Source organism: Podarcis filfolensis (assembly GCF_964270895.1).
Source record: "Podarcis filfolensis genome assembly, chromosome: 10".
Classification (NCBI taxonomy): Eukaryota; Metazoa; Chordata; class Lepidosauria; order Squamata; family Lacertidae; genus Podarcis; species Podarcis filfolensis.
In genome coordinates this window covers 9,606,071-9,630,755 of record NC_139612.1, presented here as the reverse complement: position 1 = coordinate 9,630,755, position 24,685 = coordinate 9,606,071, and the positions used below count along the sequence as shown (strand labels likewise).

At 46.1% G+C, this 24,685-nt stretch overlaps 1 protein-coding gene across 1 annotated transcript in view; it reads left to right on the top strand.

Annotated features, from left to right (window-relative positions):
- Positions 1-9,203: 9,203 nt before the first annotated feature.
- The window catches only part of CERK (ceramide kinase), a 43,973-nt gene continuing 28,491 nt past the window's right edge, over positions 9,204-24,685 (top strand). Inside the window, exons 1-3 of the mRNA XM_083575218.1 lie at positions 9,204-9,582; positions 22,060-22,173; positions 23,952-24,074. Of these exons, the coding sequence (XP_083431344.1) occupies positions 9,435-9,582; positions 22,060-22,173; positions 23,952-24,074 (385 nt within the window). The 5' untranslated portion in view covers positions 9,204-9,434. The remainder of the gene's footprint in view (positions 9,583-22,059; positions 22,174-23,951; positions 24,075-24,685) is intronic.

Sequence of the window (24,685 nt, the reverse complement as noted above, 5' to 3'; positions counted from 1 at the left end):
ACAAGGAGAATAAGGAAGACTAGTCTAAATTTAAATTAAAATAAGGGAAGATTTGCTGAACAATCGATAAGAATTTGGAATACAGAAAAGGGAGGCATGAGGAAGTCGGGGAAGAAAGGTATAAGAAATTAGGATATGAAATGATACATGTTTTTTGTTCTGTTTTTGTCTTTGTATGTTTATGTATGTTGTGTTTATATGGAAAAAATAAAAATATTATAAAAAAAAAAAGACAATGAGAAAGGGAACAGTCTCCACATTTCAGATGGGCTGAGCCAGGTTAAGTAAGGATAGAATGAATGGATTGTGTTGGATCTGCCAGTAAAGCATAATAGCATTAACAGCTTCTCTACAGTAACTACCCACGTCTAGTATTAACAACAACTTACACTGAAAATCTGACCCTGCTAACACTGATTGATTAGCTCTTTAATCCTGTGAAGAGCGTTGGCTAATCAGCTAAACTTTATTTCTGATGCAAGCAGCGCAAGTTCAAAATCATTCTGCTTCCATCCCAGCTGTAATTCAATTCTGATTATTAACATCCGCGTTCCCACCATGATTGCATGGCATAGGAGACACAAAAACACCACCTCCTTCTGCATTCAACCAGGAAGAGGAAAAGGCAAAACATTCAAAGTTTGCCACAATTGAAAAATTAAGGCTTGTGCGTCCCCTGAATTACACTAATTTAAAGATCCCGTAATTTCCCAGATTGTCTTTAATGTGCTGTGTGGCTAATCTAGTTTACCGAAAGCTGAAACAAAAGAAATCTTTTCTACATATCTTCAATCTTAGCAAGAAGCAAGTGTGGAAACATCCGTCTGGTAGAGATTAGGGCTGCATACACACATTTGATTCTACCCTCAACAAAGACTTGAGTACATGGTTTTATTTCCCTGTGTAGTCCATACACAATCTAGATCTATTGCATTGTCATTATTTTATTTTGCCCACTGTGAAGCGCTTCTTGAGAAAGTGGTTTCGTTCTGAAAATAAAAGCTCCCTGCAGATGGATTCTGCGTTACTCCACAGTGTGCCCATTTGAAAACAGGTGGAGACAGTCCAGGGCCGGATTTAGGTTTGATGAGGCCCTAAGCTACTGAATGTAATGGGGCCCTTTATATGTCCAGCTGTCCTTTGTCAACAACAAATTGCCGCTGGTGTTTTGTTGAATATATGCTATATGGTAATTTATGGACCTAACAGGTGTCTCAAGCCATTTGCACGTGTTGCCATGCAACCGGTCCATGCAGAATGTAGGCACCCTATATATAAAGGTAAAGGGACCCCTGACTGTTAGGTCCAGTCATGACCGACTCTGGGGTTGTGGTGCTCATCTTGCTTTACTGGCCAAGGGAGCCGGCGTACAGCTTCCGGGTCATGTGGCCAGCATGACTAAGCCGCTTCTGGCAAACCAGAGCAGCACACGGAAACACTGTTTACCTTCCCGCCGGAGCGGTACCTGTTTATCTACTTGCACTTTGACGTGCTTTCGAACTGCTAGGTTGGCAGGAGCAGGGACTGAGCAACGGGAGCTCACCCCATCGCGGGGATTCAAACTGCCAACCTTCTGATCGGCAAGTCCTAGGCTTTGTGGTTTAACCCACAGTGCCACCCACGTCCCTACCCTATATATAGAAAGGAGCAAACCAGTGATATTTTAGGGAGCCGGCTAGCAGGCAGGGCCCATTACTTACATCATAGGAGCCTACACAACACAAAACACTGTTGCTTTGTTTTATTTTATTTTATCTTACATTTTGGAAATGTAGATCCAGTTGTTGTTTCTTTCCATTAATTTTTTGGGGGCCCCCAAGAGAGTGGGGCCCTAATCTATAGCTTGTTTAGCTTATATGTAAATCCGGCACTGAGACAGTCCTTGGCAATGGTGTGTGTGTGTTGGTGAGATGCAGCCACACCTGTCCAATGGCATTGTGGGTGGGAATATACCAAGATCACAATCACTGCTTCCTTCTTCATTCATCTGGTTCGTGTGCAGGGAGGAAAATGCATGGATAACCTAATCAATGGGAGGGTGTCAGATGTTTGTAACCACTCGCACCGTTGCGGACAGCAGGATCTAGAATCAATCTAGAACATGGGTAGGCAAGCTAAGGTCCGGGGGCCGGATCCAGCCCAATCACCTTCTAAATCCAGCCCATGGACGGTCTGGAAATCAGTGTGTTTTTACATGAGTAGAATGTGTCCTTTTATTTAAAACGCTCTCCAGCAAATGGCCCTGCCAAAGATACGTTAAGGGATCAGCCTCAGGCACTTCAAATTCTCACTTTGGATTGCTGTTCCAGTTTTTGTGATCGGTGATGCTCGTTTTATCACGTGTTACTTTTACATGTTGCTTCAGTTAGCAGGATTGTAGAATAGGACTAACACGTTTTTGGAAATATAGTATTTATTGTTGATATGCGCTTTGCATCGAAGGCAGAATTGCGCCGGGTTCCTTGGAAGCGATTAAACATATTGTTATGAATTTGATGGGTGGGGAGTGAAGACCCCCCCTAAACCATGGGTAGGCAAACTAAGGCCCGGGGGCCGGATCCGGCCCAATCACCTTCTAAATCCGGCCCACGGACAGTCCGGGAATCAGCGTGTTTTTACATGAGTAGAATGTGTGCTTTTATTTAAAATGCATCTCTATTTATGGGGCATAGGAATTCTTTCTTTCCCCCCAAAAATATATATATTCTGGCCCCCCCAAGGTCTGAGGGACAGTGGACTGGCCCCCTGCTGAAAAAGTTTGCTGACCCATGATCTAGAATGTCCCCAACGTGCCATATATTTAGGTGCCAGGTGAAAGCATTCCTCTTCAACCAGGCCTTTGGCTGATTAAACAATCTACGGTCTATGGGGGGGTATTGTTCTATTATTCTTGTATTAAGAATTTTATGTTGTAGACCACTTTGTGATCTTTGTATGAAGGGCATACCCCCCAACCACCCCAATTTGACCAGCACATCCCAGAATGACAGAAGCCATCCCGGCTTCTGACTGGATCTCTGAATGTCCCATTAGGGGGTGCAAAATTGTTAGGGGTGCAAAACACCCGGTGCTGCCTCAATACAGCTGCATGCTTCCAGGCTGGGCTCCACTGAAAACGGCTTCTCCATGTGAACCAGGAAATGACCTCTCCATGCAACGGAATGACTTTTCTTATCTCTGCTGCTGCAATCTCCTGGGTGACGCAAAAGTCGTTAGGCAGTTGAGTTAGCATATGTACTCCGTCAGTTTCCCACTCCTCTGTGCAGCCCCACGTGCAGGCAACCCACACTATGCCACTGGGTGGATGTATCTGAGCAAAGGGGCAGGGAGGCATTGGTGTGGGGCGGATTTTAAGTCTGTTGAGGGGCTGGGTCATGTCCCGATTTTCAACAGCTGGATGTTGGAGCGTGTGGAAGGGCAGTATATAAATGTAATAAACAGACGGAAAGCAGCATGTGAGGATTAGCATGCCTTCTTCCTGGTGGAGAAAAACTGCATTTATGTGCTACAAGCAGGCTTTTGTGTACTGAAATATACTCAGAGTCGAGAGTGGATTTAATGCTCTTTATTCAGCACATAGTGGTGAGGAGGAATGGAAGTTCCCCCAGAATGTCTGCCTTATATACATTATTTACACAATGGGCCCCACGTGATTGGCTAATTCCGGGATTCCCCTGTAGGCCAATCAGGTTGCAGATTCACTTCCACCTGGAGCTGGATTGGGTGGCTCCTGTGAACCAGTCAGACTGCTGTATTCTGAATCCTATTGTTCTAGGACCAATCAGACTGCTGCATTCTGAATCCTATTGTTCTAGGACCAATCAGACTGCTGCATTCTGAATCCTATTGTTCTAGGACCAATCAGACTGCTGCCTTTTGGATCCTATTCAACTCAGTCCATAACATGTACGCAGCCTAGGTCTGGTGAACTTCCTTCTTCCCAGCTTTTATCTGTCCACAAGGCAAGGAGCTGGTTCTACTTTTGAAGGCTCCCCCACCCCCCAGAAAGTTAGAACCTTGATTGTGTGGGGTTCTAACACTCACAGGAGTCTCCACAGCTAGAGCCAGTTCCCCTCTGCAGACATTTATTGCGTCCCATTGTGTGGAGAGAACTGGGCCATTAGGAGGGAATGTGATGGAGAGGGAGGAATGGCAATGCACCTCATGCTGTCTTCACCATGCAATTAAAAGTTTACAAAAAGCTTGGCCTATCACTCAACATCCTAAAAACCAAAGTGCTGCACCGACAAGCACGAAACAACCCCTCTGCAGTGCCACAAATCCAACTGAATGGTGTAACGTTGGAAAATGTCGATCACTTCTCCTAAATGGACAGTTATCTTTCCACAAGGGTGGACATTGATGCCAAAATCCAGCATCGCCTGAGCTCCGTGAGTGCAGCTTTCTCCTGATTGAAGGGTTTGAGGGACATTTGCAGGAAAACCAGAATGCTTGTTTACAAAGCTATTGTACTACCAACCTTACTGTGTGCTTGTGAAACGTGGACCACTTGTAAACGCCATCTCCAACTCCTCAAAAGATTCCATCAACGGTGTCTCCAAAAATTTTTACACATCACTTAGGAAGATAGGCAAACAAATGCCAGTGTACTGGAAGAAGCAAAGATCACCAGTGTCGAAGCGATGATTCTTCAACATCAACTTCGTTGGACTGGTTATATTGTGCGGATGCCTGATGATCGTCTTCCAAAGCAACTACTCTATTCCGAACTTAAAAATGGAAAGCGTAATGCTGGTGGTCAACAAAAGAGGTTTAAAGACTCTCTCAAGGCAAATCTAAGAAAATGTAGTATTAACACTGACAACTGGGAAACACTGGCCTGCGAGTGCTACAATTGGAGAACAGCCTTTACCAAAGGTGTCGTGGGCTTTGAAGACGCTCGAACTCAGGACAAAAAGGAGAAATGTGCTAAGAGGAAGGCACGCTTGGCAAACCCTCACCGTGATCAACTCCCGCCCGGAAACCTATATCCCCACTGTGGAAGGATGTGTGGATCCAGAACTGACCTCCACAGTCACTTATGGACTCACTGTTCATGGAAGACAATCTTACTTGGCTACGAGTGATCGCCAAAGAAGAAAGAAGCAGCCGCAATGAGAAGCATTGTGAGAAGGAACACCTTAATAGGGCTAATGCCTGATCTTAATCCCATTAAAGCCGTAAACAGAGACTTCCGTATAGATTCTCTTTAGCATCTCACTCCGCCTCTTAGAGGCACTTACAAGCTTTGAAAGGGAAAGGCTGTTGCTGAAACCTCAGCGGATCATATTCGACTGTGGTATTTGCATCCACAGGAAAGCAAATTATCTCCTGGATCCATTCCCAGGCCCTCTGCTATGTCAATAACTTTCCCTCAATTGCCTTTCACTTAAAATGAAAATGGCATGAATAAGAGGCTGGAATCCCTCTTGACAGGGATTTGTTGGGGGCTCTTCCCCAACCCAGACGAGGCTATTTCCAATAATCGCTATGCTATTTTAAAAGACGGCTAAAAACCGTTCAGAGGAGCGCTCACAGTGAGTAATGCCGCTCATTGATCAAAGGACATTTCACATACACTTATAGACTGTTCGGTTTTTTTCCTGCGTGCTGATCAGTGAAAAGCAGCTTAGAATGGTTTTTGGCATATGAAGTCAGAATGAATTTGACTCTACATACCTCCTATGGGCTTGGCGTGGGTCTCCTACATCCTTTCATCTTAAGTCTTCTTTTCTCATTCATTGAGTTAGAGGGCTTTCAGAGTAGAAAGATCCTGGCAATCGTCTAGCCCAGTTTTCCCCAGACTATGAGCCCAATGCAAACTAGTAAGTTGAACGAGAAAAAAATTAGTGGCATAAATGCTCCCAAGGGGCTCAAGGAACCCATCTGCAAAAGGAGACTTGGGGCAGATCCACACTTTACATTTAAAGCACATTCAATGCACATTTCAACCACATTATTATTATTATTATTATTAGTAGTAGTAGTAGTAGTAGTAGTATACTGCCCTATACCCGCAGTTTCAGGGTTGTTACAACATAAAATCACAATATAAAAAGACAAAATATATAATAAAAATACAGTAAAAACAATAACACCCCCAACACATTTTTAAAAGGCATTTCTAGTTAAAGAGGAATGTTTTTGCCAGGCGCCTAAAGGTGTCCAATGAAGACTCCAGATGAACCTTCCAGCGGAAAGCGTTCCACAAATGGGGACCACTGCAAAAAAGGCCCTGTTCTCGTGCTGCCACCCTCCAGACCTCTCGTGGAGGAGGCACACGAAGAAGGGCCTCAGAAGATGATTTCAGGGTCAGGGTAGGTTCATATGGAAAGCACATGAGAGAGAGAGAGAGAGAGAGAGAGAGAGAGAGAGTTTTTTTGAGGATGCTGGGGAGAGTAGCCCTATAGGGCTAAATTGCAGCTCCCAGGATTCTTTGGAAGGAAATCCCATGATTGAAACGTAGATTGAATATGCTTTAAATATACAGTGTGGATCTGCCCTGGGTCTACTGTATATATATTGTCACAGTTCACTCCTCTGGCTTGTCGCCTCTCAATTAGCATTAGCTAGGGATGAGTAATGATGCAGAAGGTCTGAATGGCATGACTGGATTATGCAAGGATTTCTGTCCTCAGAGGATGATACCCACTACATCTCAGCACAAGTCATTTCACTAGGCTTGCCTCCTTCCAAGCAGGAAGATGATGGGTGTTACAAACCAGAAGCGAGTGACAGAGTGACACATCAGTAGCCACCCTCCTATGTGAGCAAGCCCTAATGGGCTTAGCCTAGTTGCTCTGACAGTGCCAAACAGCAGCAGTGCCCTGATTAGCACTGGGAGTGTTAGTACCTACAATGCCCCAGTGGGAAATTTAAATGGTTGCAGTGACGTAGCGCGGTTTGCCAGCACCCCGGGGCAAGGCAAGTATGGTGCCGCCTCTGCAGCGATGAGGTTTCCTTCATAGTCAACCCCCCCCCCCAATTTAAAATCACCTTGTTTTTTAAAAACCTGTGCATTTAATTCAGCATTGTTAAGTCATGAAAGAACTGAAGAAACCCACAAACCCACACACAAATTTGCTACGCCACATGCCAGCTGGGACAAGGTCTCGGCTGGCTTAGCTGACGGACCCCATTATGCAGCAGGGAGTAAGATTCCAAGCAGGAAAGCAAAAGCTGAACAAGCCCACCTCACTGGTTGACGGTTGTATCAAGCGTCACGTCTCAAGGGCTGCCACAAAGGCCCAGACGAGAAGAACGTATTGGGATGGGTAAACCGAGGAACCAAATCAGAATGCATCTTGCAAAACATGAAAATGAGCTAGTTCCTGAAAGTAATATGGCATCTTGAGCCTCATCTGTTACTCAGAGCTGTTCCACTTCCTTGTTGCATCCTGCGTGTTGTCAGATCCTCGACAGTCTGCATCAGGGTGGCAAACAGGGTGGCGTCAAATTTAGCAATGCTCTTTGGCGGATTCTAAATTTAATGGACAGGGAAGTGGGGTGTCACAAGAGAATTTGTCACCGACCTACACTGAGGCACGGTGTCTCTTTCCCAGCCTTGAAATAAGATGTAGCTGAATTTGGCAGGCTTTTATATGGGTTAATTTATTTGGGTTCCTGATTCTTTCCACCCTATAATCAGCAGCAATCCCTGGATGTCTGGATGAGTTTCAGCTTGTTGTAGCCCAGGCATAGGCAACCTTTGGCCCTCCAGATGTTTTGGACTACAATTCCCATCATCCCTGACCACTGGTCTTGTTAGATAGGGATCATGGGAGTTGTAGGCCAAAACATCTGGAGGGCCAATGGTTGGCTATGCCTGTTCTAGCCTTATCCTGACTTGAAACTTTTTGTATGTTTTGAATCATGATTGTATGATGATGATAATGATGATTTTATTATCTTTTCCCCCTCCTCTGCTAAACCACTTGGAGGTTGTTGTCATTTTTCTACAATCAAGAGGCATATAAATGTTTCGGGGAGAAACAAACAATAAAATAAAATAAAATAAAATAGTTGCCCTCTCCTTTTCTCCTTAAAGGTAAAGGTAAAGGGACCCCTGACCGTTAGGTCCAGTCGCAGATGACTCTAGGGTTGCGGCACTCATCTCGCTTTACTGGCCAAGGGAGCCGGCGCACAGCTTCCAGGTCATGTGGCCAGCATGACGAAGCCGCTTTTCTCCTTACTGTGTTTTAATTTGTTGGAAGCTGCCCAGAGTGGCTGGGGTAACCCAGTCAGATGGGTGAAAATAAATATATTGTCATTATGTTTATCTATTTATTTATCCTTGGGTCTACAATCAAGAGGCATATAAATGTTTTAGGGAAAACAAACAAACAAAAACTAAACTAAACTAAAATAGTTGCCCTCTCCTTTTCTCCTTAAAGGGAACCCTGACCGTTAGGTCCAGTTGTGACCGACTCTGGGGTTGCGGCGCTCATCTCCCTTTACTGGCCGAGGGAGCCGGTGTACAGCTTCCGGGTCATGTGGCCAGCATGACTAAGCCGCTTCTGGCGAACCAGAGCAGCGCACGGAAACGCCATTTACCTTCCCGCCAGAGCGGTACCTATTTATCTACTTGCACTTTGATGTGCTTTCGAACTGCTAGGTTGGCAGGAGCTGGTACTGAGCAATGGGAGCTCACCGCGTCGCGGGGATTCGAACCGCCGACCTTCTGATCGGCAAACCCAAGCGGCACAGTGGTTTAACCCACCGCGCCACCCACATCCCAGTCAGATGACTGAACATATAAATAATAAATATATTGTCTATTATTATTATTATTATTATTATTATTATTATTAATAATTTTTCCTTGCACCTGCTGGCGCACTCTCCTTCCTTGGCGTTTTTTAAAGCAGAGCTTGGCTGGCCACCTGTCCTGGATGCTCCAGTTGAGAACGCTGCCACTTCAGGGGGTTGGTCTAGATGACCCTTGGGTGTCCCCTTCCACGTCGGGCCCATTGCGAAGATTCCCCACCCCCCCACCCCGAGATTCGCCTTCATCCTCCCTCTTCCTCCTCCTCCTCCTGCCGTCGAACAACCAAAGGGAAGAAGAAGAAGTGAGGGCAACTCCGGTTGAGGGCAAGAGGCGGCGGCTTCATCGGCGGCCGCTGGGCTTGCGCGAACTCACCTTCCCCCCCTCCATCCCTTCCCCCCCTCACCCCCCCTCCCTCGCCGCCGCTACCCACGCGCATGCTCCGTGGGATGGGACCTGCGAAAATTCTGAAGGATAACAGATTCTAAAATGCCAGGCTGGGCAGAGGCGCGCGCGCAGGCGGACTGAGCGGCGGCGGCGGCGGCGGCGCCAGGCAGCCTCGCCATCCTCGCCGGGCCGCGCCAGCGAGCGAGGGCCGCCCTCCGTCAGCCGCGATGCCGCTCGGGCGGAGGCAGCTGCCGGAGCCCCGCTGAAGGGGACCGGAGCCACCATGGGCGAGAGGTCCCCGCCTCCGGCTGGCCGGCGGACCCGGCTGGTCTCCTCGCTGGTGCTGGGGCAGCGCGCCTGCGAGGTCGCCCTGGACCCGGAGAGAGGCGCCTTGGAGTGGACGGAGCAGCCGCAGCCGCGCGGGGGGAGAGGTGAGGACGCTTTGGGGGGGGCGGCGAGGGGGCTCCGAGCCATGTGCAGAGTGCCGCTGCCAGCCCACCACCAGCTAGGAACTGCCACTTTCCCCCTTAGGGCAACAACAACAAAAGGAAGCTCGGTGTTTTTCAGGGTTCCGAGCCATATGCAGAGTGCCGCTCTCTCCCTCCCGGTGCTCAAGACTCCCGTGGTGGTGGTGCTTTCGGAATCAGGGCTCCGGGCCATGTGCAGAGTGCCGCCGCCGCCGCCTCCCTCCTCACCTCCAAGACGCTGCCGCTTTCCTCTTCCCTTTTCAAGTTCAGGGATCAGGGCTTTCGGGATCAGGGCTCCGAGCCATGTGCAGAGTGTCATTCACCCCCACCCCCACCACTACGGAGCTGCCACTTCTCCCTTCGGTAAAACGACAACAAGGGTGACTTTCAGAGGAACTTCTGGGCCCTCCCAGTTTTCACCCCCTTTCAAGTTAAACAATGGTTGTTGTTCTGATGTTTTTGGAGTTAGGGTTCTGAGCCATGTACAGAGTGCCGCTGCCAGCCCACCACCAGCTAGGAACTGCCACTTTCCCCCTTAGGGAAACAACAACAGAAAGAACCTCGGATGTTTTTCAGGGTTCTGAGCCATATGCAGAGTGCCGCTCTCTCCCTCCCGGTGCTCAAGGCTCTGCCGTTTCCCGTGGTGGTGGTGCTTTCGGAATCAGGGCTCCGGGCCATGTGCAGAGTGCCGCCGCCGCCGCCTCCCTCCTCACCTCCAAGACGCTGCCGCTTTCCTCTCCCCTTTTCAAGTTCAGGGATCAGGGCTTTCGGGATCAGGGCTCCGAGCCATGTGCAGAGTGTCATTCACCCCCACCCCCACCACTACGGAGCTGCCACTTCTCCCTTCGGTAAAACGACAACAAGGGTGACTTTCAGAGGAACTTCTGGGCCCTCCCAGTTTTCACCCCCTTTCAAGTTAAACAATGGTGGTTGTTCTGATGTTTTTGGAGTTAGGGTTCTGAGCCATGTGCAGAGTGCCGCTGCCAGCCCACCACCAGCTAGGAACTGCCACTTTCCCCCTTAGGGAAACAACAACAGAAAGAACCTCGGATGTTTTTCAGGGTTCTGAGCCATATGCAGAGTGCCGCTCTCTCCCTCCCCGTGCTCAAGACACTGCCGGTTTTCCCTCTTTTCAAGTCAAGCCGTGGTGGTGGCAGTGGCGCTTTCGGATTCAGGGCTCGGAGCCATGTGCAGAGTGCCGCTCCCAACCCACCACCAGCTAGGAACTGCCACTTCTCTCTTAGGTAAAAAACAACAACAACGGTGACTTTCAGAGGAACTTTTGGGTCCTCCCAGTTTTCACCCCTTTTCATGTTAAACAATAGTTGTGGTTGTGATGTTTTTGGAGTTAGGGCTCTGAGCCACATGCAGAGTGCCATCCCTTCCTCCCCACCAGCACTGCCAAGGAATTGCCACTTTCCCCCTTAGGTAAAAAAACAACTCGGTTGACTTTGAGAGGGACTTCTGGGCCTTCCCAGTTAAACACTGGTTGTTGTTGATTATGGTTGTTAAGTTGTTGTTGTTTTAAATTACATTTATACCCTGCCTCTGTCCTGCTAGGCGCCGGGTTGGCTTCCGTTCGGCAAGGTGCCACCGCCGAAAACCACAACCCAAAAGGCAATCGCCTTGTGTCCTCCACGTTGTTGGATTACAACCTCCCAACCTTCCTACCCAGCGTGGCCGAGGATGATGGGAGTTGTAGTCCATGAACATCTGGGGGCCCAAGGCTGGGCAAGACTTTGAAGGCCGGATGCTTGGGAACAGGGCAAGGGCTTCAGATGGCCTATTGTCGCAACACAGGACTGGTCGTTGCGCAAATATATGGGGGAAATATTAAGAAATCCCCCTATGCTTGGTTCACAAGTAGGTTCCCAGGTCTGAAGACTACTGCCATAGAGCGCTGAGAAACAGCTTTGGTTCGAACTGGTTTGAAACACTGTGCACCAGCTTTGCCGGGAGGTAGGCAGATCCGGCATCGCTTAATAACTTTGCTTAGGGGTACAGTGGTACCTCGGGTTACATACACTTCTGGTTACATACGCTTCAGGTTACAGACTCCGCTAACCCAGAAATAGTGTTCCAGATTAAGAACTTTGCTTCAGGATGAGAACAGAAATCGTGCTCTGGCGGCGCGGCGGCAGCAGGAGGCCCCATTAGCTAAAGTGGTGCTTCAGGTTAAGAACAGTTTCAGGTTAAGTACGGACCTCGGGAACGAATTAAGTACTTAACCCGAGGTACCACTGTATTGCCAATACAGATATCTCTGAAAAATGGTTGAGCTACTTAACTCACACTGAGCCGTCTTGTTTGGTGGCCCATGATAATCAGCATCAAGCAGGGCCGGCCCAAGATATTTTGCCACTTGAGGCGAGCCACAAAATGGCACTCCCCTCCCTGCCAGGGGGGTAGCGATGAGTGAAGATCGACATCAGGAACAAGGGGGGGAATAAAGATCTACTTTGGGATCTGCTGCCCCTGTGGATCTTGCCGCCTGAGGCAGTCTTCTTGCTTCACCTTGCCTCATGGCCCTGACATAAGGGCACCACTTCCATCGCCCAGTTCAGACTTCTCTTGAAGTTGGGGCATGACTTCTCCCAAGCTGTTATTATTCAGGAGTCTGTGCAAGAAACTTTGTTCTCTTCTCATTAGTGTTTGCATCATCTGTCAGCATCACAGCCTGAGAGGTTTCACATTCCTGTTTAATATTTGCTAGTCAGATATGCGGGGAGGAGAGTCTGTGTGAATGAAAGATGTGCTGACGACGCCACTGGTTCTGAAAACTGCTATTACAAGTTCAGTGGCTGGCAACAGCTCCAAAGTCTTCTAAGAAAGCCACTTGCTTCGTTTTATTTTTTGCCGTTGGCTATGTTTGTATTTTAAATATTTGTAAAGTATTAGCAGTTTGTTTTTTAAGAGTGAACACAGAGAGATTTGCACTGCTACGTACAAGGTGTTTGGACAATGGCTAGTAAAAGTTCTTTTACGACTGTCAGTCTTAAGCAGTTAATTGTCCCTGTTTGCCCATTACAGTAGGTCAACTTTTTAAAAAATGGCCTGGCCTAGTTCAATGTCCGTTCTACATGCTGCACCTCAGAACTGCAGTCTGTTGAGAGCCTGTTCACACAATACAGTTTTGGACCACACAATAAATACAGTTTTTGACCTGGCATATGTTCGTATGTACAAACTTGTTTAAACCAGGGATTCGTTCTCAGTACGTTTCCGAGCACAATTCAAAGTGTTGGTGCTGACCTTGAAAGCCCTAAACGGCCTCGGTCCAGTATACCTGAAGGAGCGTCTCCACCTCCATCGTTCTGCCCAGACACTGAGGTCCAGCGCCGAGGGCCTTCTGGCAGTTCCCTCACTGCAAGAAGCCAAGTTACAGGGAATCAGGCATAGGGCCTTCTCGGTAGTGGCACCCGCCCTGTGGAACGCCCTCCCACCAGATGTCAAAGAGAAAAATAACCACCAAACTTTCAGAAGGTATCTGAAGGCAGCCCTGTTTAGGGAAGCTTTTAATGTTTAATAGGTTATTGTATTTTAGTGTTCTGTTGGAAGCCGCCCAGAGTAGCTGGGGAAACCCAGCCAGATGGGTGGGGTATAAATAATAAATTATTATTATTATTATAAGCGCCCCAGCATCTAGATCAGCAACGAGGAACCTGTGGTCCTCAAGACATTGCTGGACCTCAGCTAACCTCAGCTCCAGCAACATGGCCGATGGGCACGGATGATGGGACTTGTAGTCCAACAATATATGGAGAGCACAGGAGCCTTCTCCTCAGTTCCTTCCTGCAGGCCTAATCAGATCTACTATTTTCACCCTTGGCCTTAACTCTGAACTCAGATCAAGCAGCGGATCCTGCAGTTAAACTGCAGTTAAACTGGACATACCCAGAAATAAGTCCCATGGAGTTAACTCCTGGGTAAGTGTATATCAGGCTGTTCCCTAACTCTCATGCATTGCACTGTGGACAGATCTGGGCCATCCTTCCAGGGTGACTCAGGTATGTTTGTTTTGCAAGGGCACGCAAAGCAATAATCCTGCATCACATTTAAAGTCCCACACCCTCAGTCTTAGCCATGCCAGCCATTGCACCGTCTCTCTTCCTGTCACCCCAGAAGTTCAGGAGCAGCTTGCAGGAAGGGCTGTCAGTGGAGCCTTTCTAGATTACGATACACAAGGCAGTTTACAACGACAAAATATAACCTGGCCTCCCAGCACTACCTCAGTTTACAGCTCCTCCCCACCGGCTGCTACTATCACAGCTCTCTTTTCGGGGCTTCTGGCTTCATAACAACCTCTCTTTCTGCAGTTGGACCAGGCTTCCTCAACCTCGGCCCTCCAGATGTTTTGAGGCTACAATTCCCATCATCCCTGACCACTGGCCCTGCTAGCTAGGGATCATGGGAGTTGTAGTCCCAAAACATCTGGAGGGCCGAGGCTGAGGAAGCCTGAGTTAGACCAAAGTCGATGTGTTCTTCGTCTGTACCAAGAGCAGAGCCTTTCCTGCTGCAGCCCCAAAGCTATGGACACACCTTTCGGGGGGGGGGGAGTCTGAGCAGCTGCTTCCTTTTCACAGCAAAAACACGTTTGATCGGTTTTTGGGTATTAAACACTCCTCTGCCCTGTTTTACTGCTTCACTATTTTCCAGTTTTGTATTCTAGTACAGTGGTACCTCAGTTTACGAACTTAATCCGTTCCGGAAGCCTGTTCTTAAACCAAAGCATTCTTATCCTTTGGTAATCCTCATAGAACTCTAGCCCAATGGTTGCCATTAATTTGATTCTGAATTAATTTTAGAATGAATTGATTTTAGAATGTATTTCAGTTAATTGATTGTGATTTTATGTAAACTGTGTTACTTTTATTGTTGTTAGCCGCTCTGAGCCCGGCTTCGGCTGGGGAGGGCGGGATATAAATAAATTATTATTATTATTATTATTATTATTATTATTATTATTATTATTATTATTATTTATTAGCCGCTATGCAACTGACTTCACTGAATAACAGGACAGGCACATACCGTATTTTTCGCTCCATAAGACGCCCCTTTTTCCTCCTAAAAAGTAAGGGGAAATGTCTGTGCGTCTTATGGAGTGAATGTGTGGTCCCTGGAGCCGAATTGCCCAGGGGCAAAAAGCAGATCATGCTTTTTTTTTTTTTTAGAAAGAGGGAAGGGGGTATTGAAACGAAGCCGCTGAGGAGCTGATCGGCAAGGGATCGGAGGGGAGATAAGGGACGCTAGCGATAAAGGAGGCTTCCTGGGAGGGGGGAGGTAAAAGCCCATGGATCCTCAGGATTTTTGCATTGGGCTACCCCAAACTCACCGTCAAATCACATGTCTGTGGCCGCAGCATGAACCACAAATATCATACATTCACTGTTTTATTCAGAATATTTTTTTCTTGTTTTCCTCCTCTAAAAACTAGGTGCGTCTTATGGTCAGGTGCGTCTTATGGAGCGAAAAATATGGTATTCCGTAACTCGTATAAGGATAAATAATCTCATATGATCCATGGCTTCTCCCAGAGTCCCAAGTCGATTTGAAGACAACTGGTTATTTCTCCTGCAGGGGTGCCTCCCCCTAGCCCACCTGGCTCTAGCAAGGCTGCATTTCCTCCGAGAAAAGTGGATTGGGGCCACATAGAGACACCCCCATTCAGCTCCCTTGACTTTCATGCTCCATTTCTCAATGGCATTGTACGGAAATAACAGCCACCCAGAGAAGCAAAGAGTTCTGTCTCTGCTTTGCCAGATCTGCTGGCTTCTGTACTGCTGAGGAAGCAAAATACAGTGCCAATCAGGCTTGTCAAGCAGGAAGAGAGCATTCTGCTTTACCTGCTGAGGAGGCAGCGAGCAGGGAAGAGGGACTGGTTTATGAGGAGTGCCAGGGGCCAGATCCAGATTTGGCCTGAAGCTGGAGGTTCTCTCACCATCTCCCACAGCCCACTAAAGCTGAGGTCTCTTTGGCCTCCCGCCATTCTGCTGCATCCATCCATTAGGGAAGCTTTTAATGTTTAATAGATGATTGTATTTTAATATTCGGGCCAGCCAGATGGGCGGGGTATAAATAGTAAATTATTATTATTATTATTACAGTGGTGCCCCGCAAGACGAACGCCTCGCAAGACGAAAAACCCGCTAGATGAAAGGGTTTTTCCGTTTTGGAGGCGCTTCGCAAAACGAATTTCCCTATGGGCTTCCTTCGCAAGACGAAAGCCCATAGGGAAATCTCCAGGACAGCGGGGAAGCGCAGCGCGTCTTCCCCACTGTCCTCGGACCTCCTCCGAAGGCTGGCGGTGGGGCGGAGAGACCTCCTCCCGCCGCCAGCCTTCGGAAGGCTCCCCGTAAGGCTGGCGGTGGGGCGGAGAGACCTCCTCCCGCCGCCAGCCTTCGGAAGGCTCCTCGGAAGGCTGGCGGAGGGACGGAGAGACCTCCTCCCGCCGCCAGCCTTCGGAAGGCTCCCCCGAAGGCTGGCGGCGGGGCGGAGAGACCTCCTCCTGCCGCCAGCCTTCGGAAGGCTCCCCCGAAGGCTGGCGGCGGGAGGAGGTCTCTCTGCCCCACCGCCAGCCTTCGAAAGGCTGCTCAGAAGGCTGGCGGCGGGAGGAGGTCTCTCCGCCCCACCGCCAGCCTTCGGAAGGCTGCTCCGAAGGCTGGTGGTGGGGCGGAGAGACCTTTTCCCCGCGCCAGCCTTCGGATGGCTGTCCTGAAGACTTGCGGTGGGAGGAGGGTTTTCCTTCCCACCGCCAGCATTCAGAATGCTGTTCTGAATGTTGGCGGTGGGGAGGAAAAACCCTCCTCCCACCGCAAGCCCCGGGAACAGAGGAGAAGCGCTGCGCGCCTTCCCCTCTGTTCCCATACCTGTCCTGAAGGCTTGCGGTGGGGAGAAAAGCCCTTCTCCGCACCGCCAGCCTGGCAAGCGGTCTCCATAGGAACGCATTAATTGATTTTCAATGCATTCCTATGGGAAACCGTGCTTTGCAAGACGAAAAACTCGCAAGAAGAAAAAACTTGCGGAACGAATTAATTTTGTCTTGCGAGGCACCACTGTATTAGTAGTAGTAGTAGTAGGGGCATTGTAGCGGGCTGGACTAGATGACTGCTGGGGTCCCTTCCAACTCTACAGTTCTATGATTCCAACCAGGGTGGATGTGATTTAAATCAAATCGATTTAAATCACTAGTCAGTAAGACTTGATTTACCGTATTTTTCTGTGTATAAGACTAGGTTTCCCCCCCTAAAAAATAATGTCAGAAAATAGGGGGCATCTTATACAAAGATACATCTCCCCCCATTTTCTTAAATCGGAGTCCCCAAAAATACAGGACGTCTTATACATGGGGGCATTTTATAGATGGAAAAATACGGTAAATCCCCCCTTTTTTTTCTTTTTACAGAAACCCTCATTTTTGCTGGTATCAGCTTATTATTTGCAACCAGATGAAGGTTTTTGGAATAATAAATTTTCAGAGTAGTTTTTACAGTTATATCAAAAATTACTGGTTTGGTTATGCTATTAGAAATACGCAGACAGATAATTATGAAATTATTGTGAGGTTTAATAAGTTATCTGTTTATATTTGCACAACTTACCTGCTGTACTTTATTGGAAGGAGAAGAAGAATCATTTCCTGAATAACAATTTAAACAATTTATTTAACTAAAACAATAACATTATAGTATATGTATCCATGTTCGTTAACAGATGTGGTTAAACAATTTTTTTTAAATAAAAACACCAGACTGAATTTTAGCACACATGAAAAACTTAAAACAAATCCTTATTACCTGATGAATAGCCTTTGGTCTATAATGTAACTTAAATAGAAAACTATATTTGGGGGGGGGGGGGAAATCATCCAGAAGCATTTTATTTTAAAAATCCAATTTAAATCAAAAAGTTCCGATTTAAATCAAAAAGTTCCGACTTAAATTTAAAAAATCCGATTTAAATAAAAAAAATCTGATTTAAATAAAAAAAATCTGATTTTTTATTTCTTTTTTAAATCATTTATTTATTTATTTATTTAATCATTGATTTTTATCCACCTGCCCTTCCCAGCCCAGCAAAGATCTGCTGCCTGAAGTGATCGTCTCACTGTGCCTAATGATGGGGATGGAAATTGGGGCTGGATTGAGAGAAATTTTGACATGCCACTGGCATTCTGTTAGATAAAAAGATCTTAAAAGCCAGAGAACAGGCTTCTTCGTTTGTTTTCTGTCCCTCTCTCTCTCTCTCTCTCTCTTTTAAATATCTCTATGGCCTCTTCAACTAACTCTCTGCTTCACTTGTTCATTTTATATCAATACTTTCAAATCCACCTTAAGCTTTGTGTGTCAATAAGTGGTAAAATGCCAGGATTGTTGAATATGGCCTTCTTTAATGAACTTGAGAACCTGACCTACTTCTGGAGCTATTTAACTCAACATTTTTAAAGATTTGTAACGCTACTCCTGAATCTTCATCTGATCGGGCCATTGCAGGAAACAGGAAGCTCTCCTTTTGCAACCAAAAAATACATTGAAAGAGAACCAAAGAACCCGCAAGCGAGACAATGCGAGGCTTTGGGAACGAGATAAAAAAGTCTTCGGCAATAATAAAGTGCACTGCTGGATGCTTTGATCTCCTGCCAAAATAAGCATTGTTTACCTGAGGAAGATTAATACATAAGGGAAGTACCAGTTGATGAGCTGTCTGGTGAGACTGGCCTCTTACATAACAGGAAGTCCTGTAACACAACACAGCCCTATGCAGTCAGTCAAGAATAAAAAGGTGAAGGGGGAAAAATAGGCCAAGTCAAGAATGAAGGCCTTTTGTAATAGGGAGAATTTCATACCACAGGTATGAAATTTACGGCATGTAATGCCTTAAGAGAGAATATTATGAAAATGATATACAGGTGGTACATGACCCCAGTCAAGCTTGCAAAAATATATCATTTGCCCGATAATAAATGTTGGAAATGTAAGGAGGTTGAAGGTACATTCTTTCACCTTTGGTGGACGTGCCCAAAGATTAAGGCTTTCTGGGAAATGATTTATAATGAAATGAAAAAGGTATTTAAGTATACCTTCTTGAAAAAACCAGAGGCTTTTCTCTTGGGCATAGTCGGCCATTTGGTGCCAAAGAAGGAGAGAACTTTTTTTATGTATGCTACAACGGCAGCAAGAATACTTATAGCAAAGCACTGGAAGACTCAAGATCTACCCACTCTGGAAGAATGGCAGATGAAGTTGATTGACTGTATGGGACTGGCAGAAATGATCGGCAGAATCCGCGACCAGGGAGAAGAGTCGGCAGAAGAAGATTGGAAGAAATTTAAGGATTATTTACAGAAATATTACAAAATTAATGAACTTTGAAAAGATGCTGGATTGAACTTTTGTGGTTTCTAGCTGTTATGATAAAGATAACAGGGATTAAAATTGTTTAAGTCATAAAATTTAAAAAGTTGATTGGAAAATAAGGTGTTAATTAAAAGGAATGTTAAGAGATTAGGATTTGCTGGATTAACAATTTGAACTAGAAAACAAGAAGGGGAGGTATGAGGAAGTCAAAGAAACATGTTATTGAAAAATTGTTATTGAAATTGATTTGTTTTTAATATTTTTCTTTTTCTTTTTCTTTTTGTGTTTGCATAAAATTGGAAAACTTAATAAATATTTATATATATATAAAAAAATAGTACCAGGCTTGCCAAAAACATCAGTGTCTGTAGTTTCCCCCCACCCCTTGGACAGGGGTGAGGAATCTCTGGTCTTCCAGATGTTGTTAGACTCCGTCTCCCATCAGCCATTGTCTGCATAGCCAATGGCCAGGTTGTTAACGGTCCAACCACATCTGGAGGGCCACAGTTTCCTCCACCCCCAGACAGTGTTCAGAGTTAGCTAGGCGCCAGGTTCATTTGCGGGACGCGGGTGGTGCTGTGGGTTAAACCACTGTGCCGCTGGGGCTTGCCGATCAGAAGGTCGGCGGTTCGAATCCCCGCAACAGGGTGAGCTCCCATTGCTCGGTCCCTGCTCCTGCCAACCTAGCAGTTCGAAAGCACGTCAAAGTGCAAGTAGATAAATAGGTACCACTCCGGCAGGAAGGTAAACAGTGTTTCCATGCGCGGCTTTTGTTCGCCAGAAGCGGCTTGGTCATGCTGGCCACATGAATGTTTCCTTTTATATAAAATGCATCTCTGGGTTATTTGTGGGGCCTGACTGGTGTTTTTACATGAGTAGAATGTGTCCTTTTATTTAAAATGCATCTCTGGGTTATTTGTGGGGCATAGGAATCCGTTCATTTCCCCCCACCCCCCAAATATAGTCTGGCACCCCAGAAGGTTTGAGGGACAGTGGACCAGCCCCCTGCTGAAAAAGTTTTCTGACTCCTGCCCTAAACCCAGTAAATGAATGAACGTCAGAATCGAGTTAATATTTGATAGGGTTGCCATGTATCTGGAATTTCCGAGACACAGCTGGTATTCAGCCTTTGTGAACAGCTTGTGGGTGGAAATCGCTGAAATGACTGGGAAAATCTGGACGCAGGGCACCCCACGCACTTTTGTGTCGGGATTTTCACTTTTTGAAATATGGCAACCCTATACTTGGAGTTTTGGAGGGAAGCCAGTGGAGAAATACAGGCTGAGCTTCCTTTCAGAGGCCAGGGCCTCACCTGGGATAGAGGTGTTAACATGACAAAAAGGAATCCGTGGTCCTGGGCAAACAGAGGTTGCCAAGGTGATGGGATTTACAGAAGTGATAACAGGAAATGTGTGCTGGGAAGAAGAAGGGAGAGAAAAAAAGACTTTGGCAGGCTGGCAGAGATGGCTTGAGCTCCAGTGCTGCGCTGCGGTGGGAAACAATCCCCTCTTGAATTGACTGTGTTGCTAGTTCTAGGCTCCCTCCCTCCCAACTCTGGTGTAAATATGTGAATAAATCATATTTCTTAAAGCTGTGACAGTCTCTGCCATGTCTTGCTACTCAAAGGAGCACAGAGTGGCTGGAATCTTGGCACAGATTGGGGATGGCACCCAACCTTTGTAACAATATTTTGGAAGCAAAGGGTTTTCCCTCATCTGGCTTGAAGGGAAACATCTGTATAAAGGGAAAGACCTGCTTTCTGCCTTAGAGGACTTGCACAGTCAGATGCATGACATTATTATTATTATTATTATTATTATTATTATTACCCGCCTTTTCCTCAGACCAGGAATCAGCTTACAGATAAAATAGAAGAAACTAAAAACATTGAAAATATAGTCCATAAAACATACTCACAGAATGAAAACAGCACATATACTGTGGTACCTCAGGTTACATACGCTTCAGGTTACAGACTTCGCTAACCCAGAAATATTACCTCGGGTTAAGAACTTTGCTTCAGGATGAGAACGGAATCACGCTTTGGTGGCGCGGCAGCAGCATCAGGCCCCATTAGCTAAAGTGGTGCTTCAGGTTAAGAACAGTTTCAGGTTAAGAACGGACCTCCGGAACGAATTAAGTACTTAACCCGAGGTACCACTGTACAAAATATCTATTAAAAATATAGATAACAACAACATCAGAGCACCAGCCCTTTCCTTTAAAAAGTCAGTTTCTAAATGCCTGTTAGAATAAGGTCTGCACCTGCCAGAAGAACAACAACAAGGAGGAGCCAGTCTAATTTCTTTAGGTAGGGAGTTCTACAGTTTGGAAGCAGCCACCGAAAAGGCCCTGAACCCCGTCCCCACCAAGTTGTGAGGACTGTGAGGGTGGAGAGACCAAGAGAAGGGCCTCCATTGAAGATCTCTGGGCCCATGAAGGTTTGTTAGAGAGAATACAATCATCTTGTATTCTCTAACTTAGTATAAAGTAGGTAGCCTCTCATATTTGTGGCGTAAACCACCGAGCCTTGGGCTTACCAGTCGGAAGGTCGGCGGTTTGAATACCCGTGACGGGGTGAGCTCCTCGTTGCTCTGCCCCAGCTCCTGCCAACCTAGCAGTTAGAAAGCACGTCAAAGTGCAAGTAGATAAATAGGTACCACTCTGGCGTTTCCGTGCGCTGCTCTGGTTTCGCCAGAAGCGGCTTGGTCATACTGGCCACGTGACCCAGAAGCTGTACGCCAGCTCCCTCGGCCAATAAAGTGAGATGAGCGCCGCAACCCCAGAGCCGTTCGCGACTGGACTTAACTGTCAGGGGTCCTTTACCTTTTTAATGCCGTCATTATGACTTGTCAAGCATCTTTTCTAAAAGTCTTTTGTTCTCAGAGCGTATCCTGAATATTCAGGGTAGTTACCTCCCAATAAAATGGCACACCTTTCCGTTACTGCAGTTTGGTCGGGCCTTCGTACCTGCATGTCGAATCGTACCTCTTAATTTTTCGCATTTTCTTCTAGAAGCAGAAGCCGAAGCACTCTGATACTGTGTAGATCTTCCTCACAACACTGCTCTATCTCTTTTTCGCAGAGAGCTGCGCCGTGCCCATATCTGAGATTATTGCTGTCGAGGAAACAGAAATCGATAAGAAACAATCTAATAGTGGGAAATGGCAGAAAATGGCAAAGCCGCATGCATTCACAGGTAAAACACAACAGCAGCATCGTTTTTTAAAACACCTGTTTGCTAAATGTTTGCAATATTCTTCCAAGCGGTGAGAGAAATCTTACCACTCATCTGCTTTCTTGGATTTCTCGCCAAGAAATCGTTTGGAGTAAGTTACCACTTGGCATAACATAATCTGTATTCCACCCTCACCAACCCTCAATTCTGAGTGGAGAAATTGCCGCAAAACTACTCTGATTTCCACTGCAGAACACAATAGCATCATTAACTACCATACCCCTCTGCGTATCTTGCAGAAAACGGACCTTTAGGGAGCATATTAAGGGAAAGCAAGCAATAAATGGCTTTGAATTTGTCTTTTGTCCCACTAGGGTATATGCCTAGACTTAGTGTGTGTGAATTTTCACCACACACAAGCTTCAAATTATACGGCATTATTAAGTGCTTTAGAATAGCGACAGGATGCATGTTTTCACATGTGCTCCATATTTTATGTACATATAATATATAAGAGTTTTTTTAAATTGATGGCATAGCTATAAACTTAACCAAGGGTTTATTGATTGCTCAAATGCCCAAAGTGTTTGCTTGTTTTTAACCTAAAGTCCTGCTAAATCTTGCCCCTACTGAATCCATTAAATGGTCAGGGTTTTCTGCCTTGTATCTGCACTTTAAAAAATGGTAATTATTAATTATTACCTTACAACAGATTCTTCTTCTTTTTTTCCCCCAAAGGAAGAGGAAGACCTACTTGACTTCAAAATATAAACCTTAAAAAAATTAGAAGCCCTGCCTGTCTGAGGTGAAAGGGCAAGCTCTCGATTTGTTTCTTATTCCTTTTAATACCTTTTGAATAAATAGAGGATTTTCCTTTTACAGTGTTGGAATATGAGACATTCTGGGTACCTTGAAATGAATCTTTACATATAACTTTGTTTGCATAGGACAGGGATCCCCAAACTCGGCCCTGCAGATGTTTTGGGACTACAAATCCCATCATCCCTAGCTAACAGGACCAGTGGTCAAGGATGATGGGAACTGTAGTCCCAAAACATCTGGAGGGCTGAGTTTGGGGCGTTCCACGCTTTGCAGTGATAGCTGACACCTGAAAGTAGACTTTCCAGGGTCTTTTCCCCAAATCTGGAGAGTCGGAGGCTGTTTCCGAAAGACCTTCAGCCGGCTTTATAAAATTAAAGTTTGATTTGGAATGCCTTCCCCATTTTTGGTGCCCATACCTTGAAGCTACTGTCACATATCAACTGAAAGACAGGAACGTTGATTAGGAAGTCAAATCTCGTCTGTGCCGTATAACTGACTTGGTGATCTCTCTCGTCCCATTCAGAATTATGTTTCATGCGTTGGTCTAATAAGTGGATGGGGCCTTAATTAATAGCCCCACCCCCAAGTTTGTATGTATACAGTGTGAATGTCTGCAGAGAGGGAGCCCTTGCTCTGGGTTCCAGATCACATGGGGTGGGGCTACTTGGGACATGTGACACTGGGGGCGGAGCTAGTCAAATTAGGCTCACGCCCACTTCTGGATTCGGCGTCTTTTTCTTTTTTCTTCTGCCTCAAATTCCCAGCTGCAGTTCAGGGATAGCGATGCCAGTCTATCTTATTGGATTGTTGTACGTTTTAATGAGATAATGCACGCAGAGTTCTTTGAACCCTACCAACCTCTGTATAAATACTAAGTTCCATTATGTTTTCTGGAGTTAATTTCACCCCGCGTTTAAAGGACTCTTCAGACGGAATTCTGCCTCATGTATACATGACCCTTTTTTCTTTGTTTGCAGTGCACTATGTGAAGAGAGTACATAATCACCGCTGGCGGTGCAAAGACGTAACCTTCTGGTGCATTAATGAGCAACTGTGTAATCAGTGGATGCATGCGCTCAGAGAATTACTTGATTTGCAGAGTAAGTTCTCGATGCGCAACTTGTTTCCTCCACTGCCTTGGACGGAGATCAAAATCCTTGAGTACAGCAAAGAAAAAACGGGGCAAGGGGTTTGTTACAGGTGCCTAGAGTCATTAGGACCCGCCATTTGCCTCCTAGAGCTACCAATTGCCAGAGCGGTTTAACAATCAATCCTTCTTTGCAGGGAATTTTGGGCAGAGAAAGAATGTATAGTGTTAACATGGCCCTGTTGTAGACTAGGGATGGAGAATCTCTGGTCCTCTCCTTTGGCATTATTCCAACTTCCAGCAACCTTGGCCAGCATGGCCAATGGTCAGGGATGATGCATGAAGTCTAGTACCATCTGGGACATAAGTGTAGGAGAAGTAGATTAAAGATAAGAAAAAACAGGAGTTCATTGGAAACCTCTAAAGAGTTACTTAAAAAATAAGTGTTGCAATCTGAATTTGGTAGCAGCTTTTGAATAAGCTCTGTAAATAAAGGTTAAATGGGTTAAAACAGATATATAATACACATAGATGCATGTTAATATTTTATTATGATTTTGCTGATAAATTTAGGCAACAGGTTTACTGGAGTGAAAAGATGTTGGGAAGGACGGTTAGTCAAAT